At 40.1% G+C, this 20,117-nt stretch overlaps 1 protein-coding gene across 5 annotated transcripts in view; it reads right to left on the bottom strand.

Moving 5' to 3' along the window:
* Positions 1-364: 364 nt before the first annotated feature.
* LOC122557708 (homeodomain-interacting protein kinase 3-like) overlaps positions 365-20,117 on the bottom strand; it is a 261,054-nt gene continuing 241,301 nt past the window's right edge. For all 5 annotated transcript variants that reach the window (XM_043705595.2, XM_043705593.2, XM_043705598.2 and 2 more), the window contains 5 exons: positions 19,498-19,800; positions 12,777-12,923; positions 8,961-9,220; positions 5,813-5,940; positions 365-4,208 (listed from right to left, as the gene is read on the bottom strand). In XM_043705595.2, the coding sequence (XP_043561530.2) occupies positions 3,735-4,208; positions 5,813-5,940; positions 8,961-9,220; positions 12,777-12,923; positions 19,498-19,800 (1,312 nt within the window). In that variant the 3' untranslated portion in view covers positions 365-3,734. The remainder of the gene's footprint in view (positions 4,209-5,812; positions 5,941-8,960; positions 9,221-12,776; positions 12,924-19,497; positions 19,801-20,117) is intronic.

Raw genomic sequence — 20,117 nt, 5'->3', positions numbered from 1 at the left:
TTGTGGGGGATGGGGGGGGGTCAATAGGATTGAGGTAAATCGAAAGTTCTTCCTTTGAAGGATTGGGAATTGGAATTGTCGAACCAGAGAGCTGAGTATATGCAATACACAGATCGATAAAGGTTTGGATATTAAGAGAATGAAAGGGATTTTGGGGTTAATGCAGAAGGTGCAGCTGAGATGGAATATCAGCGGTGACCATATTGAATCGCAGAGCAGGCTCAGGGGACTGAATAGTTTACTCCAGCTCCTATTTATTTTCTCCTGAAGTGCCAACCATTATACCATGGGCCAGGCTTGATGTACAAGCTTTTTTTTCTGCCATCATTTCCATTGTGTTTGTACAAAATATCCACCACACTCATTTGCTGCAGCAATATATATTTTAATTCAAAGTGAATCTCGACAATAATACACCATAAACTCTTATTTTTGACACTCACCAAAATAGTCACCTGGAAAACCCGCTTTATGTGACAAGGTACGAAGGCTTGGTCACATTTAAATCACTGAGAACTAGCAAGAAATACTATCGCAAACTGTAAGAGACATACATCCATAAAAATTTTCCCAGTCCTCATATTGTAAATATTGCACAGTGCAATTGCTACATGGCAAACTAGTGTAGCATTAAAATCAAAAGCAAAAAGCCACAAAAAATCTACAATTTTTAACAGTAACAGTTCCAACTAAATAATCAAGTCTACGTTGTTGTGTAATCTAAACAACAGGTTTCTATAACTTGCAGTGTTGATTTAACTTTTATTGAACTGTTGTCAAGTTAAGGGCTAAGCTGATAAAGGAGAGGACGGGTCTAGGAAAGAAAAGATTGATACCACTCATTCCCTTAAGTTTCCATCCAATTGTGAGCCTCTACCCAATCAAAACTAATTGGTTCAACTTGATTAAAGACAAAATGTTTTGAGATAATTTTTATTTTCAAAATGCACTCCCAATCACACATAAGGATCCTGAATTTGATTTCTAAGCATAACTAAAACTGAATTAAAACCCAATATGCATGTAAGATGAAAGTCCAAATTTAAAATAAGGTGGGTATAATATTACTTCCTTGCCTCCAATGCCCATTCCTGTTTTTCACAGTGTCTTATTTAAGAGTGACTTTAAGGCATTAACCAGTGGATAGAACTCAAGAAAAAAAACTGAATGCAACACTTTGGTGAAGTACTCAGGCATCACGATATTGTCGTTCCACAGTGCTATGGCCTATCTAGCTGACACAAGTTGTTTCCCCTCAGTTACCAGTCCTGTATTTAGAGTTCTTTTGTTTTTTTTTTACAAACATATGGTGTCTATTGATAAAAATAGAACTATGCTAGAAAGCACCAAATTTTTCAAGAGGTACAATATATTTTATAAATTTGAATTAACTGTACAACTGTTCTGTGGTTTAAAAGTCTCTGCGCTTAGGCACATTGTCTTCCTTGGCTATGACTAAAGGCTGATGTTGAATAAAACACTGCTTTGTTTAGTAGATATACAACCCTCTCCCCAAAAATGGTTATACTCAAAGTTAGCTTATTGAAGTCAAACTGGTGCTGCTTATTAGTGGTGTGTTAGAATCTTTAATTTTTTTTTTCTAAATTTAGAAAATATAAATAAAGTATACAGAAATCAGGTTCTGCACACTGGCTGCTGGTTCCAGTAAATAATTAAAAGATTCTATATTGCAGCAGCAAACTGCATTAGCAAAAAAAAACAAAGTTAAGTCAATTCTGCAAGCTACAGCGATTCAGATTCTTTAACACAATGCCGATATGAAAACATAAAAATTAAGTTACATCAATACATCCATTTATATGCAGTGATGATCTCGAAGTTACTTAAGGTAAAATACTGATGCAAAAACACACACCCAAAAATAAAAACAAAAGCAATTAAAAGTTTCATCATTTACAATACAGTAGTTACAAAGACACTCCAAACAGTAACGCCAAAATTAATCAAAACCCACTTCTAGTTAATGTAATCAGACTTACAGAAATGAGAAGGCTAAGTAAGAACAGTTAATAATCACCTATTTCACAGCTAATTGAAGTGGCAATCATTATATAGCAGCTTATCTATAATACATTCAAGATAAATGTTACAATTTCTTACTCGCCCAAAGAACTAAAACATAGCCTCAAACTTTTTTATTGAAATTCTGAAAAAAGTTTTTTTTTAAAATTAACCTTTCTTTGCTACCCTTTTTTTTGAGTATTTTTCTTGAGGTCTATGCAAAGTTGCTAACCTTGCTTAGGAAATGGGATGACAGGAAAAGTCTTTGGTGCTGCGAAAAGCAACTTCATTTAAAAAAAAAATTATTTTATGACGCTCATACCAGAAAAATGCACAGAGCGCGTAGTTCATTTTATCTCCCTGACGGAATGTATAAAATAAGCAAGTAGACACTGAACAAGCTAAAAATGAAACAAAATAAAAACAAAATGATAAAAAGGGTAAAATTTGTCACATGCATAAATGATAAAATTGCACACAAAAAACTTGCACCTCGTCAAGCCTCAGGACTAAATAGTATATTACTACGTATATCAAATACTGCATGGTCTGCTCAAGCTAAGGTAAAACCATATCATGAGTCATTGAGTATTATGAATTGCATTTTTTTTCAATTTTCTAACCAAAGCCATGCCACCACATATCTAATCATTTCACTAAATTCCATAAACAGCAAACTTCTTTTTAAAAAGAAACACACACGCGCACACTTCTATTTCGATTGTATTGCAGATTATTATTTCTTTGACAGTATAAACACTGCTCATTATAGACGAGTTTAAAGTAGAAACCAGTGATCAAATTATCTGAGTCAATTTCTGAATGCTTGCTCTACACCTCTGGTATCTCTAGGTCATTCCGAAAGGAGGAAAGCAGACTTAGCCCACAACCCGCGAAGCACAAAAAAAAGCTATTCCTCAAAGGATAGTATAAGCATACCACACGCCAAACCTGAAAAACTAAAGCACTAATGTTCCTCCTACTTTTCCATTCATTTATCTTTTATTTCAATCACTGGATTAGATAAGAATTCAAGTGCTACAGTCCATAACATAGTAACATTAACAACCTCAAAATATTTAAGGCACTATGTGTGTGAAAACTATTGTTACTGACGACACTGAAGAGTAAAAAACCCTACTTTAGGCAATTCTTGCCCATGCAAAACACATGCAGGTGTGGAGAGCAACGGCCCCAACCCCTTTAGGTTAAAGACTGAACACTGAAAAAACACTAAAGACACAGGGGAAACCACAAATATATTTGCTTGTACACCGGCAGACAGAATATGCACCCTTTGCCCTCACAGGGTTAATAGCATGGCTTCACAAGTGTGTGTGTCACACGTGTCTTGCAGTGGATGCAACAAGGCAATACAAAAGTGGAGAGCTATCCCTCTCCCTCTCGCCCCGTGCTCCTAGCGGCTTTGAATCACCGCACACATCCTTGGACCTAACACAATGGCTGAAATAGTTGTCTCATCGAATGTGCAAAGACACATTAAAACTGGGTTTGATTTAAAGCTCAGCTTTTTGTTTCTTTTGTTTATGCACTTTTTATGTACCATGATTAACAAAAACACAATGAAGAAATGAATTTCTTGTGCCACGGCTTAGAATTATTCTTTAATCGGTTATGCGTTCCTTCAATTCCAGATGCTTTACACATGACTGAGCCTTAGGCCAGTTTCTTTTTGTTTTGTTCTGTAATCTTCAAATATAGGGATACTGGCTGAGCTTTGTTGGACTTAATGGGAATCCAGTGTAGACGGGAGATGCAATATAGGAGTGAGGATGAAACATTGGTTTGTACTGGTTCTGATGAATGGTTGGAGAAGGCAGCAGACGGGGATTGAGACCAAAGGGGATTTGGTGAAGCAGGCCATTGTGGTGAGAAATACTATAGGCCGTGGGTTGCAAGACAGGCCTTGAAGTACATGGGGAGGCCAACAGATGGGCCATGGGAGCTGTGTTGCCCAGGGGACCCGATGGGGGGTAGGATAAGATGGCGGGTTGGCCCCCGAGGTGTGTGTTTCCGGTCAGATGTCCATGGGCTGTAGTGTGGTTGGGACTTCCGTGAGCAAAAGAGAAAGGGTGGCTAGCGATTGTGGGCGCGATGAAGGCCTGTTTTCTCCGGTGCCCATAATTACCATTCCATTCCTGAGGCATCGATCCGTAGTGCTGAACCTGTAAAAACATTCATGCTGTAATCAGCAATCGCCCAAATCACTCAAAAAAGGATGCCAAGAATAAATCAACATTCTACAGAAAATTTGCAGTCCACCTCAGTAATTTGCTGGTTTATTTAATCACTGGCCTAATAGGTATAGGTAGTATGATCAATTGACCATGGTACAGATTGAATGCTCAGACAGATACACTCTTAACAAAAATTATCTTGAAGGATCTGAATAAAGACAAATCATAAAATCTTCACTGTGAAATGTACATTTGCTGAAGGTGAATTGGGATCTGTAAAAGAGGATGCTTTCTTAGAAGTTGAATCCAGTGTTGGTGAGGTCACACCTGGAATAGTATGTGAAATTTGTCTTCCTCACCTTAGGAAGGACATATTCATCCCAGAGAGTGTGGCTCATAGGATGAAGGGATTATCCTATGAGAAGCGATTGAGTAAACTAGACCCATATTCACTGAAGTTTAGAAGAATGAAATGTAAGCTCATTAAACATATAAAATTCTTAAGAGGCCTGATAGGGTTGAGAAAATGTATACCTTGGATAAGAAATGAGAACACAACCTCAGAACAAGAGGTAGGCCACTTAGCATTCAGGTGAAGAGAAACCTCTTCTTTCAAAAGGGTATTGATTATTTCTATTTCTGCTCACAATGTGGTCTCCTTTACTTGGAGACTCAGCCTTGATGACGGCTTTGTGGAACACCTCTGCTCTATGAGAAGACCTTGAGTTTCTGGTTGCCAACCACTTCCAACACTGTGTTCTCATACCAACATTTCTGTCTCAGGATTGCTGCACAGCTCCAATGAGGCTCAACACAAGCTGGAGGAACAACACTTCATCTTCTGCCTAGCTCCCTTGTATCTTTCAGGCCTTAGCATTAAGTTTATCAATTTCCTCTTTGTTTGTTACCTATCTCTACATCCCCAGGTCCTGTTGGGTATAGGTTGCTCCTGACACAGCTAACCTATTTTAATGATTCACACTTCCCCATAACATCCAATCAGCATTTACATCTCTCCTGGCTTGCTGTCAGCAACCCCTTTATCTGCTTCCCTATTTTTTGCCCTCAGGCACCATCTCCATCTATTCAACTCACTCCATCCCCTCCCACCACACCTCCTCCCCTTCCCTCATCAGCATGCACACCACCATTTTCCAGTTGCTTTCAATTCTGATGAAGAGTCACTAGACTGTTAACTCTGTTTTTTTCTCGACAGCTGTTGCCAGACTTGCTGAGTTTCTCCAACACTTTGTTTTAGTTTCAGATCTCCAGTACCTGCAGTCCTTTATTTTAATTATATGATTATTTCTAATTCCCTACCTCCCAGACCTGTGGGTGCTCAGTCATTAAGTATATTCAAGACAAGGATTGATAAATTGCTGGGAATTAAGAGATAGTGTGAGAGAGGATAGAAGACAAGCCATGATCTTGCTGATTGGCAAAGCATACACAATTGTTTATTCCTGTGCCTATTTCACAGGCTTTTAACAAGAAGGCAAAATTACTTCTATGCATGGTAAAGTGTGAGCACCTGTGTGTATATGAATAAAGTCTGTTCCACACTTCCCAATATTGGCTGAGTTCACACATACCTGACCAAAATTCACGTGTTGCTGTTGGAATGCTGTTACAGACTTCTGTTGGCGAATACCTACAGTTGAAAGCTGGCTTATTCTTTCAGGTGCAGATCGGCCCTGGCTCAATGACTGACATGTCGCATCTGGAAGTGCAAACCGGTTCAACATGTGAAAAGGTGCAATCCTGGGCCTATCAGGTTGCTTCTAGACTTGGCCATTTCAAGCCATTTCAGAATCTGCAACTTGCACCAACAAATAATTTTCCCAATTGTATGAAATAGCCAGAAAAAAAAACCTTTCCTTCTTGCTACCTCACTTCTCCCTTGCAATAAAGGATATTTACTTATATTTTTTCTTATGGGGCCCTCTTGTGGTGCAGTGGTAGTGTCCCTACCCCTGGATCAAGAGGCCTGGATTCAAGCCCCACCTGCCCCAGAAGTGTGTAATAGTGTCTCTGAACAGATTGATCATCAAAGTTAAAAAAAAGAGGAAGACTAGGCCATTCAGTCTTTAAGGGGCTGCATGGTGACTCAGTGGTTAGCACTGATGCCTCGCAGCACCAGGGTTCCCAGGTTCAATTCCAGCCTCAGGTGACTGTCTGTGTGGAGTTTGCACATCCTCCCCGTGTCTGTGTGGGTTTCCTCCGGGTGCTCCGGTTTCCTCCCACAGTCCAAAAATATGCAGATCAGGTGAATTGGCCATGCTAAATTGCCTATCGTGTTAGGTGCATTAGTCAGAGGGAAATGGGTCTGGGTGGGTTAGTCTTCAGAGGGTCGGTGTGGACTTGTTGGGCCGAAGGGCCTGTTTCCACACTGTAGGGAATCTAATCTAATATCCAAGAAAGGTGGCCAGTGTGGTGCACATCCTTTTTGGACAAACCTAGTTTCAAATCTGTACCTCGACCATGCAATTCTAGGAATATGTTAGTTCAATTCTGAAGCTCTGTGAATACATTAACAATTTAATTTACCTACAGGTTACACTTAAGGTTCACATACCACTGTATGTAAAAACAGTACACATATTCCAGGACTCGAAAGAAAATATTACCAATTTATCTGTAGTAGGCCACTGCATCAATTTCCTCTTGTTCATTGCTAAGAATACATATAGTATTGGGATGTTTTAAAGGCAGCTGTGGGAAGTTACGCATACAAAAGAATTCAGTTGGATTATTAAAAAACATTTTGTAATGTTCTCCATCTGCTTGGGATGTACGTTCCACCAATTCTAGTCAGTTGTACATCGTCAATACTGTGTTCCAAAAAATGATTTCAAATAATTCTGTTCGACTATAACCTGGTGTCATGTGACTTCAGCTACTCAGGTTCCAAAAATTCTGGACTTCCCTCCTAAATTTCTCTCCTGTTTTCAGGTGGTCCATAAAACCTGTCTCTTTGTGCCTGAATTCCTCATATTGTTGAGTGTTTGTTAGTGCTCTTGTGAAACACTTTGCGATATTTTATTGCATTAATGCGTGCATATTCAACTGCACTGAAATAAAAAGTCGAAAGCATAATGAGCACAAAATCTTCTATAATTACATAGATACATAAAAAAGCAAGTTAAAACAAGAAACTTATTAACTACCTGTAGTCACTATTAACCCTGGTGTGCAGAAGGAACCAAGCATTTATTGAATTGCCTACATGCAATGTAATTCTATTCCCTTTGCTCAGTAAACAGATGTTGCAGAGATCCTGATTGAACTCACACAGATGATAAGGAGCTGAGAAAGTAGTTTATGGTTTAAATTCCCTCACGGGTTTACCTCACATTTTGTAAAAATGATTCTCAGACAAAGAAAAGTAAGATACAATACACTGTAACCTTTCCACACAGGGAAGCTGAGTTAAGAAACACCAGTTGTCTGGAAGAGTTTTCAGCAGACTTAAGCACATTTTAGAACAGCTTTTGTAAGTTGAAACATAATAGATACTGAATTTGAATAAGTAATTCAATTTTTATTATTGCTTTATGTTGCAGAGTGTTACTGGATTACACACTTGTAGTTGAGTATTCTAATGTCTTTCAGTGCTGCAGAAAATTCCAAAATCCAGAATTATTTGGACACAAACTTGCTGGACTTGAGAATTATTTGGGAAACATGACTTTGACAGAATGGAGAGGTCTAAGTGCACTGTAGCTGAAGAATAAGTTGTCATAGCTAAAAAATAACTGAGCTAGGTTCCTGTCAACTTTCAGCTTAGCTGTGTAGGTTGCACACTTAATTCTTTCCTTTCCTTCTCATCACAATCCTGAATCTCAGCACAGCAGCCCCTGTTGCTCTAGTACAATTTTCTTTCTGATAGCAGCCAACTCCCTTGTGACACATCTTGAGCTTCTCTGTGTTGGATTGTAGGCAATTTGTGTACAAACGAATCATGCTTAAGTGGAGCTAGGCAGATACTACTCAAGCTATAGGAGCCTTTTGGGATAACAAAATCTTCTTGCATTATAGGGGACCATGTGCCCTCTGGAAAAAAGCTATCCAATTTTGTCCCCATTCCAGTTTATTCCCCATAATCCATATTTCAAACTTTAACAGTCCAACTATTTGAATCCTTTGTCCTCTGATTACTAACCATTTATCAGAGGAACCTGTTTCTCCTAAGTTGCTCCATCAATTTTGATATTTTGGAATAACTCTGATATCTTCCTTTAATGTTCTTTTCCCTAAAGAGAACAATACCAACTTCTTCAATGCCTCCTAGTATCTGAGTTCCCCATCCCATGTATCCCTTTGGAACTTTTCCTCAAGTGGCCAAGATTGTGTACAATACATTATTAACATTTTAGCATATCAATTGTCCCTATTTCCAAGGCTAAGCTTTCTGAGCTGCCTTTTCAACTTGCCATACTACATTCAAGGACCTTTGAATAAGTACCTCCAGGTCCCTCTATTCATGTACCCCCAGTCCCTCAAAATTATATTCTTCACAATGTTACTCCCTATAGGAGGCAAGTAAGGAATACTTCAGTATAACTTTTCAGGACAGGTTTCTAATATCCCTTATTCTCTGTCCTATGCTGTTTGCATCACCAGCCCCCTTTCACAAGATGATCTTTAAATCAATTCTAACCTTCCTGTCCTGCAACTGACTGCTTGCGGCAGTTACAAATGTAATTCTCTCTGACCATGCATACAAAAGCAAGTCCTTACCTGCATTTGAGACCTGCTCGCTCAAGTCTGTTATGGAGATTGAATTGCTGTTCTGCACCCTCATTGGTGGCACCACCATGGTGCGCACGGTGGGCTTGCTGCTGTCTGTTCCCTTGCAGTTCATGCCGCCTGAATTCTGATTAGCCGCATCCTGAAGTAATCGCTCTTCCAGAAAGGGACTTTCATTTTGCCCTGAAGACTCACTGGTTGGTGATCCATCCACTGTGTCACAGCCACTCTCGGGCTCATCTTCTGACATGCTGGAATATCAATGATGATAACATGGTGGTTCAGGTACTGGTCAGTGTCAGTCATTCATATGTTTCACATCATACAATTGCTTCATGGAAAGTGCTTGCATTTATACAGTACCTTTCAAAACCTTTAGATGTACCCAGTGTGCTTCACATCTAATGAAATACTTCAGTTCTGTAGTTTAGTGGTAATGTAGGGAAAGGTCTCAGCTAAGCTGCATGTGACAAGGATCCACAAACAACCAAATAATTGTTTTCTCCAGTCATAGCACTGAAAAAAGGGCTCTTTGGCTTATCAGGTTCAAGCCAGACAAAACACCTACCTAGCTATCCTGATCCCATTTTCCAGCATTTGGCCCGTACCCTTCTATGGCTTGGCATTGCAAGCACACATTTAAAGTCTTCTTAAACGATCTAAGATTTTCTGTCTATACCAGTCTAACAGGCAGTGAATTTCAGATTCCCACCACCCTCACATCCTCTTTAAACCTTCTTCACCTTGCTTTACATCTAGTGCTATTAATTGAAGAAAAATATAGGCCACGGGACAATAGAAAAAATTCACTTGTTTTCCTTCACAAAGTGTTTTGAGACCAGGCATATCCATCTGAAAGGGCAAATGGGGCCTCAGATTTAATACTTAATCTTGGGTTGAAAGATCACTCCGTCATTACTGATCTAGGAATAGCAATCTAAAGATTACAGTGATCTGAAGTCCTTGAAATGAAACCTGAACCTATGACCTCGCAACACAAGAGGTAATTGTTTTACCATGAGTGAAGTTACAGCCAAATGGAAATATGTCGTTTGTCTCTCCTAACTCCTCTATCCCCCATCCATCAGTGACCCTCCCAGCAATGTTTTCCTATTTTAAAAATGCACAGAAAAAGCATGTTGACAAACCCAGCCTGATGGGGATTCCATCCCATTCCTCTGATCCATGAATGTTTCAGGGTTGTCATGCCAACAAGACTTGGTGACCTCTGGCAGGAACAATGAACGCCAGCTCTCTGTAGGCCTGTTTCCAGCCTATAGTCCTACAATACCAAGAAAGTGTTTCACCAGCAGCATTTTACTACTAAGTGTAGGTGACAACAAACACCCAGCAGTAGTACTGATAGACTTTCCATTTCTGAAATCAGGCCAGGTGTGAGAGAACACTTTAATGACAATGGGCCGAAGTTCTGAAAAAGGGTCACTGGACTTGAACAGTTAGTTTTGTTTTCTCTCCACAGATGCTGCTAGACCTGCTGAGTTTCTCCAGCAGTTTCTGTTTTTGTTGCTGAATTAGTGGTGCTTTCTAGTCCACGACTGCTTGTGGCAATGTCAGGAGCAAACAAGAGTCTATCATATTTGCTTTAAATAAAATTATGACTACATCAACAACAAATAAATCTAGGATTTGACTGTGCAGCCTGCAGCTGACATTACAAAAATAGCAAGTAAAGATACTTTGGATTAGACAGTAAACAGAGATTACATCTCTCTGCTTCATGGTTCAGGTTAACAATGCTATGATTCAACAAAGGACAGAAAATCATCAGGTTACACTTTAATTCTTGGAAGTTGAATAATTCCTCTCCAAAACCTATTTTAGTTAAACATTCACACAATATTAAATTTCACCTTCTGGTAGGTTCTATTTTTGGGTGCGCTGTGAATAGAATTCCTTTTCCATAGGATAAACATCAGCTTAATCAGTTTGTGCCAATGTGTACGCACCACTAAAGCTTCCTTGCATCTCTTATGATTTAAATCCATCATTGCAATCATCTATTCCCTTCTGCCTCACATATTTATCTTTTTTCTCCTTAAGGACAGCTCTGCTGATCATTTCATACACAGCCTGTGACAGGGAGTTCCATATTCTCACCACTCTTTGAGAGAAGTTTCTTTTGCATTTCTAGCTGATGATCTTGTATTGGTAGCCTCTAGTTATGCTACCTCTTATGCGGAAGAACATTCCCTTTGCATCCATTCGACCAAAACCTTTCATAGTTTGAAGGATTACAATTAGGTTATGCCTCAGCCATTTTTTGTCAAAAGTGAGGAGCACCAGCCTATCAATCCTTTCCTGATAGGCACACCCAGCAAGTTCTGGTATAATTCTTTTATACATCTAGAATCTTAGCAGGGTAAGTGAGCTTCAGTTGTGTGAAGAAACTGTACAAATTGGGATTATTCTTCTTAGAGTAAAAAAAGTTAAGGAGAGATGAAGAGATTTGATCAGACTTTTGATCATAGTTTTAACAGACTAAATCAAAAGAAACTGTTTCAATTAGCAGAAGAATCTGTCTACCAGTGGATACATTTTTATCAGGTAGGCAGTGGTATTATCACTGAATTGTTAATCCAAAGACTCAGGTATTGTCCTGGGGACCTGGATTCAAATCCCACCACAGCAGATGATGGAATTTGAATTCAATAAAAATCTGGAATTAAGAGGTTTAATGATGAATATGAATCCATTGTCAATTGTCAGGAAAAACCTATCTTGTTCACTAATGTCTTTTAAGGAAAGAAACTGTCATCCATACCTGGTTTGGCTAACTTTAGGTCTTTTCCCCAGGATGGAGGAGTTCAAAACTAGCGGGATAGAATTTTAAGGTGAGAGGAGAGAAGTTTAAAAGGGACCTGAGGGCCAATGTTTTCACACAGAGGGTGATTTGTATGTGGAATGAACTGCCAGAGGAAGTGGTAGATGCAGGTACAGTTACAGCATTAAAAAAAAAACATTTGGACAGGTACATGAATGGGAAAGGTTTAGAGGGATATGGGCCAAACACAGGCAAACAGGAGTAGTTTAGTTTGGAAAACTTGGTTGACTGAAGGGTGTCTTTCTGTGCTATATGATTCTATGACAGCAATGTGGTTGACTCTTAACTGCCCCCTGGGCAATAAATGCTGGTCTAGTCAGAGATGCCTACATCCCATGAGTCAACAAAAAAGGAGATAATTGTTTGTTGCCAGAAGAACCAGAGGCGAGATGAGGAGAAATGCTTTTGTGCAGTGAGTTGTTCCAATCAAACAGGTGCTGCTGGAAAGACAGTTTCAACAGCAATGCTCAAAGAGAAGCGTACACATACTGGAAAGGAAAAAAAATGAAGTATTATAGTATGAAAGGGTGAGGGAATGGAACTTATTGGATAGTTCTTTCAAAGAGTCAGCAAGGCTGGTACAATTGCAACATTTAAGAGGCATATGAATAGGAAGGGTTTGGAGGGGTATGGGCCAGGTGCTGGCAGGTGGGGCTAGATTGGGTTGGGATATCTGGTCGGCATGGACGGGTTGGACCAAAGGGTCTATTTCCGTGCTGTACATCTCTATGACTCTAAAAGCACAATGGTCTGGATGGATTATTCTATGATTTCTGGTCCCCCACTATTTTGTTATTTACTGAACCATTTATTTTAAATCATGTCAGAATTTAACAGACAGGAACTAACTTGAAAATGTACAATTTATGTGCCATCCTCCAACTTGCACTTCCTGTTCAGTTCTGTCACTGTAATCCGAGAACAAACACACTGAGCCCAGCACAACATCTGTCTGTGGTCCATACCTGTTAGGCCTTTTGCAGGGAGATGGGCTGGACCGTGCTGAATTCGATGAGCTGGTGCTCAGGGTGCTGTCGGGGCTACTTAACGAACACACTCGGTCGATATTGAGGGTGCTCTGGCATGCCTCGCAGTCCGGACTGCCTTTACACCTGATGGTGATGGGATGGATAAAGAACAAACAATACCATCACGTAAAAATCAATCAGTATATGAGGAAATGACTCTGCAAAAAAACTCTTAACCAATTGCAGCATTTCTTTTTGTCTGGTTGTTTAACAATTCCCTTCCCATCTGCTATTTTGTCGGAACTGTTTGCACCCCCTCTGAATTGGTTTTTACTTGTTCCATTACCACACCCTTCACATTGGAATGTCCTCTATATAATGATTTAATTACTTTTCCATCCACCCTATCCATTTGTTCTTAGCTTCCCTCACTCCACCCAACTCCTTGCTTCTAAAATTGCTTAATAGCTATTGGTATCCTCAACTTCTGATAAAAGGCCAATGACCTGAAATCCTTACTCTTAAGATGCTCCTTAAAGTGTTCTCTTTGGCCATGTTTTTCATCACTTGGCCTAATATCCCTTTATGTGGCTCACTGTTCGATAATATTACTGTACTGTTGAGATGTAACATGCTATTGTTGAAACATTAACTGTGCTTCCCTCACCACAGATGCTGCATGACTTAATGAAGGTTTTTACAGCATTACCTTTTATTATTTAGAATTTCTGTGGTGACAATGTTTTGCTTTATATTTTCAAATTCTATTGCTTTGTGATTCCTTGCAACAATGGCTCAGGTATGGTCTGCATTTCCCTGAGCTGTTTCATATTTTCTGTAGGAAACTCATACATCCCCATAGAAACTAGATGTGAGATATTTGAGATTTTACTACACTGTCTATTTATCTGTTAAAATCCCCACAGAATACTCAATTTCTAAGTAATTTTCTAATTACTTTCACCAAGATGAAATGATGTCAATGTTGAGCAAAGTTTATTTCCTTCCACGTTTAACACCAAGTTCAGGCAGGGTGGCACGGTGGCTAGCACTGCTGCCTCACAGCGCCCGGGACCTGGGTTCAATTCCCGCCTCGGGTGACTGTCTATGAGGAGTTAGCACATTCTCCCCATGTCTGCGTGGGTTTGCTCCGGTTTCCTCCCACAGTCCAAAAAAGATGTGCAGGTTAGGTGAATTGGCCGTAGTGTAAGGTGAAAGTAGTCAGGGGTAAATATAGGGGGGTGGGTTTCTCTTCCGAGGGTAGGTGTGGATTTATTGGGCTGTAGGGCCTGTTTCCACGCTGTAGGTAAATCTACATGAATACATGCAGTTTTTGAGGAAAGTACAATGTAACCCTGCGAGTACAAACTCACGCCACAAAATATATGTGTGCATGTGGGTCTTTGTCTGTCTGTCTGTGTGTATGTCAGTCTGGGTTGGGGGTTGATGTGTGAGAAAGTGTATGTGTGTGTGTAATGAGTGGAGAGTGTCTTAAGTCTGTGAGAGGGGGCATGTGTGAGCGTGTGTGTCTGTAAGGGTGTGTGTGGGTCTCTGTGCGCACGTCTGTGTATATGTGTGTCCGTGTGTATGTGTGTAAAGGAGTGCCTATGTGTGTGTGTGAGAGTGTGTGTGTGTGTGTAGGAGTATCTGTGTATGTGTGTATAGTGCAATGGTGGTCACCTGTAATGTGACATGAACCCAAGGACATGTGGGGTGAGTTTGTACTTGCAGGGTTACATTGTACTTTGCTCAAAAACTGCATGAATTCTTGTAAAACTCCATCATCTCACTTTTTAGATTAGAATCAATCTAAACATCATGGCATAGACAGAGAACACAGGGGGCCAACACCTTCAACATATTGTCTAGCTATCACCATTGTTAACAGCTAACCCGAGAATGCAACTTTTTAAAAAAAAGGTTTTGTGATTTACACATGAAAGGAGTGAAACTGTCATAGTATTCTAACAGATGAAAGGCTTAACAGACAATCAATTTTTCAATGTATAATTTCAGTTACATCACACTGTAAATTTTTGCTATAAATTCTGTGTGTTAGGATTGAGCCCTTTACTACCACCTGATGAAGGAGCGATGCTCCGAAAGCTAGTGTGCTTCCAATTAAACCTGTTGGACTATAACCTGGTGTGTGATTTTTAACTTTGTACACCGGCATCTCCAAATCAAGGATGAGATGGGAAGAATCAGAGATGGACCAAGTGAAGGTGAGAGAGGGAAGGAAATTGGAAGCAAAATTATTTAATTTATCAAACTGCATTTGACAGCAGGAAGTAGCTCCATGTTCTACAGAAAGAGTTGTGAGAGGGATACCCACTTAGGGACTGGAGCAAGGAATATTCCAAATATCCCACAAAGAGGCAGGCATAATTTGAACCCATGTGGGTACCCAAAGCCATAACCTTCACTTGGAGAAATTCTGACAAATTAAAAGAGAAATTGGGCTAAGTGAGAAATAACTCAGCCACGTGAAAGAGTGTGGTAGTGGATGAGGACTATTCAAGCCTTTCAAGGAAGTGGAAAGGCTTCAGACAATCCGGATGGAGAAGGAACTTATTGAGGAATTGCACATCCATGGCGAAAACGTAGCGGTTACAAACAGGAAACTGGGAAAATTGTGGATCTGACTAAAGCATCTTAGAATCATGATGTTCTTAAGAAGAATCACTGGACTCAAATTGTTAACTCTGCTTTTTCTCTACAGATGCTACCAGATGTGCTGAATTTCTCCAGCAATTTGTGTTTTGCTTCCAGATCTTCAGCAGCCGCAGTTCTTTGTTTTACATAAGATCCATAAATGCAGGCAGAGGCAGAGGAGTCTTAACATGGGGAGAGAAAACAGAGCCAAGGCAAGAAGAAATACATTCAATGGGGCAGAACAGGCTGAAACATTGGGTGTACCAGGGCAGTCTTGTTTCTGGATTGCAGGAAGGAGGTTGAAATGGGCTGCAAGGGATTGGGGTCTGACGTAAAACACCATAAAAGGGAGATCTCCAGAAGAGATTAGGTTATTGACGGTCCTAGTAACAACATCTTGATGCTTAGTAGGTTTGATGACAATCAGAGTTAGACTTGAGAGAATGGAATGCAGCCAGAGTGGATGAGGGGAAAACAGAAAATAATGTGGCCCATGTCACGTCAATGGTTCTTGATGAAGAGATCAAGGACACATAAAAGGCCAGAAGGAGGGGTTAAAGGAGTGTTTGCAGATAGATGAAAGGGCCAGAGGTAGTGGTGGTGGTTGGTGTGTGTGTGTGTGTGTGTGTTTGTGTGTTGAGGGGGTGGGGGGACCAAGGTAAGGATTGAAGGTGATGGAAGAAGAGTTCAAGATCATGTTGTATTCAAAATTTGAAATTCATTGAGGTGGGTGTGGAAAGGGACAAAACAAAGTCCTTTGCTGAGCACTGATCATTCAGAATCAGAGAGTGGAACGTCAGAAGGAATAATGTGTACACAACAGGATTGGGAATAGGCAAAGGGATGGGATCAGAGTGAAGAAAAGATCAGAGGGGTGTTAGGATCTGAGGTGTTGTGGCATTATGGAATGGTTATAATGTAGGAAACACAGCAGTCAATTTGCAAACAGCAAATTCTTATCAACAGCCATGAGATAAATCAGCTAACTATCTGTACTTTCGAAGACTTTAGTTAAGAACTAAATTATTTGCCCAAAATGTTGGGTGTAACTCTCTTGTTTCTCTTTAAGATAGTGCTAAAGTTACTTTTATCCAAGAGGGCAGACGGCAGTCAGTTTAAAGCTGCAGCATTTGTGTTCACTCCTGCACTGCGTCAGCCTACGTTTTGTGCCTCAATTCTCATGGAGTGGGGCTTGGACACATTACATTTCTGACTCAGACGCTCACAAACATCAGCTGACTCTTGGCAAATCCTTTTGTAGCAACTTGGTCAACAGTTATTCCCAGGTAGAGTGCAAAAGTAATGGACTATCTTGTACGGTACGAAAATCAATGGTTAACCTCTTCTACACAAAAGAAGACTTACAATTCTGCACAACAGCTTTGTGGACTTTTTATGCTGTGAACATTAGCCCATTAAATTTTGTTTGAAAGTCGCCAAATTTTTTGCATGTATGCATTGATATGGGAATGAGAAATATGGCTGCTGCATTCAGGAGTTGTGAACACAGCTCGTTGTGTTCATGATAAGCAGGCAGAGGCAAAGAGTAATACCTTGGAGGTACAAAAGGGGTCAGAGAAACTTTGTAGATGTTACTCTCAAAAGATCAAATAAGCAAGATAGAGTCAATCTCAATTTGCAACAAGTATTATTGATTGAAATCAATTATCTGGCATCTCCCACAACTGAACTGCCATGTAAGGGAGGAATCAACAACAAGTTTTATCAAACTTTGAATATAGCAACTGCCCCAAGGCCTTTCACAAAGCAGAAACAGTTCCTGCTCAGTAACAGAAAATGCAAGAGAACGTTACCATAGAAACATGTTTGAAAGATAATAAATGAAAACAGCAACAAGAGAAAAACGCGTGCAGACGTAGAGTGACTTGAAAACATAGTTGGTCTGGGAAATAATATAGGTCAGTCAGCATAGGGGCTCTGACAGAATGGGTCTTTCTGCTACTATTGAAATTTTGGACAGTGGTCAAACCCCCTATAAGCAATACTTTAAATTGGTAGAATTCCACAAGTATTGGTCAGATAGGATAGTGAAGAAGGTTTTTGGTATGCTTTCCTTTATAAGTCAGAGCATTAAGTTGGAAGGTCATTTTGCAGCTGTACACGACATTGGTTAGGCCACTTTTGGAATATCGTGTGCAATTCTTCATAAAGTTAAGACAGAGGCAGCAGAAGATTAGATATGTTGAAATTTATGGCTTGTGGAAACTGGGAAGTCAGCCAGAACAGCAGAATATTCGAGACTGATGGTGACCCAAGAAGGGTTGAGAGTTTCAGCAACAGATGAGCTGAATCAGGGGCAGTTCCAGGCAATATTGGAAATGGAAGGAGGTGTCCTGATGTTGGAGCTAACGGGAGTTGGAAACTAATGTCATGGTCAAATAGGATGACAAACAACTTACTCCATTCTCCCAGATCCACACAATTTTAATATGAGTGGCAAACATAAATTATAAAGGAAGTAAGCTACCTGTTGGCTGGGTCCAGAATTCCAGAAGCCACAAGCTGGGGTTTCAAATGATAATTAGTAAAATATAGGACCATTCAGCAATAAAGACTTGGCAGATCTCTGGCTCTGATTTGTGACCTGGTCTCTGTTTCATTACATTATTTGCAGAGACAGACTGTTTGTGTGCCTGTATGTATTAGGGAGGAGATTGGTTAACTATTATGACATTATATTTTTAAACCACAAGGTGGCATATGCTCTCACCAGCTTTGCAGTTGCTGAACAAATTTCTTTGTGGAATTCTTACGTAGTCTGTGTTTTGACAAAATTGAACAATCTTATTTGATCAAGGGTGAACTCATAGTGTCATAGAGATGTACAGCACAGAAATAAATAGGTTCAACTCATCCATGCCGACCACATATCCTAAATTAATCTAATCCCAAGTGCCAGCATTTGGCCCATATCCCTCTAAACCCTTCCTATTCATATACCCATCCAGATGCCTTTTAAATGTGGTAATTGTACCAGTTTCCACCACGTCCTCTGGCAGCTGATTCCATATACACACCACCCTCTGCTTGAAAACATAGCCCCTTAGGTCCCTTTTAAATTTTTCCCCTTTCACCCTAAACCTATGCCTTTTGGTTATGGACTCCCCACCACAGGGAAAAGACCTTTTCTATTTACCCTATCCATGCCCTTCATGATTTTATAAACTTGTATAAGGTCACCCCTCAGCCTCCAACGCTCAAAGGAAAACAGCTGCAGCCTATTCAGCCTCTCCCCATAGCTCAAATCCTCCAACACTGGCAACATGTTTGTAAATCTTTTCCGAACCATTTCAAGTTTCACAACATCCTTCCTATAGGAGGGAGACCAGGGTTGCACACAAAATTCCAAAAGTGGCCTAACCAATGTCCTGTACAGCCACAACATGACCTCTCAACTTCTATATTTAATGCTCTGACTAATAAAGGAAAGCAGATCAAAAGCATTCTTCAGTATCCTATCTGACAAATATCTGTGGAATTCTACCAAGCTAAAATATTGCTTACAATGGGTTTGACCACTGTCCAAAATTTCAATAATACTAGAAAGTGGAATCCACAGGACAATGTAGGAAAGAACAGTCTGAGTGGGACTAATCAGCTCTTTCCAAATGTTGGCATAGGCACAGTGGGCTTTTTTCTGTGTTCTACAATTCTATGACCTAATTAATAGGGGAAATATCTAGAAACCATTTTCTTTGGGAGGGGAACTCAGAATAAGGAGAGGTGAACTCTAATGTTGGAGGCTGACCATTCGAGAGTAAAATCAAGAAGAATTTTCCATGTAAAGATTAGTGAAAATCTAGAATATTCTCCCCCAAAACGTTGCAGATTAACTTGAGATTTGAAAACTGAGCTTGTTAGATTTTTGTTAGGTAAGACTGATTTTGACAGATGTAGGATAAAGGCTGGCAAATGGAGTCTTGATCTGTTACTGAAATAAGTAGGACAAAGCATATCTGAAAGACCTTTTTCTCTGGTTTCTAATATTCCAACTGCACAGTGAAACGGAGATTGGCAGAGGTGGTTTTTAATAAAAACTCACTCTTCCGGAGAGTGGCTCTGAGAAGCATCCTCATCGTCTGTGTCACTGCTGATGGTGATTACACTGACAGCAGGGCTTGGGGAGTCAGCGATGATGATAGTCTGCCGTTGTTTGTTGGCGATCAAGTTGCCATCCAGGTCCTGCCCAACTGAGCCCTGGAGACAATAGCTCCCATCATCCTTTCCACTGTGATTGTCCTGTACTGCTGAGCAACCTTCTGACTCGCTGGTCTTTGGACTGTTGGTGATCTTTGGAGACAGTGGTGCAGAGTTCTGCAGGTTGCTGTAGTGTGATATATTGCTCCTGTAAGTAAACAATAGTAACAAACAGAGCAACGGTGAGAAAACTTTCAGGGGGCTATGTCCATATGAGCATGCCAACATAAATCTATACTCATCTCAAATCTTGACGGCTTTGTGGTGTGTTCCCATCACCTTTCAGAACTTGTATAAATAGACTACAAAAGCAAAAGAATTGTGTTTAACCTTTATGAATCACTTCGAAGTCCACAGTTGAGGTACTGCATCAAATTTTGGGCACTACACTTCAGGAACGATGCCAAGGCCTTGGAGAGGTTATGAAGCTGATGGACCAGAATGGTACGAGGAATGAAGGATCTC

This window comes from Chiloscyllium plagiosum, unplaced genomic scaffold (genome assembly GCF_037043375.1).
Source record: "Chiloscyllium plagiosum isolate Xiang-an unplaced genomic scaffold, Cpla_swu_hap1 HiC_scaffold_18, whole genome shotgun sequence".
Classification (NCBI taxonomy): domain Eukaryota; kingdom Metazoa; phylum Chordata; class Chondrichthyes; order Orectolobiformes; family Hemiscylliidae; genus Chiloscyllium; species Chiloscyllium plagiosum.
The sequence above is the reverse complement of the archived record's forward strand: the minus strand, read 5'-3'. Positions and strand labels throughout refer to the sequence as shown.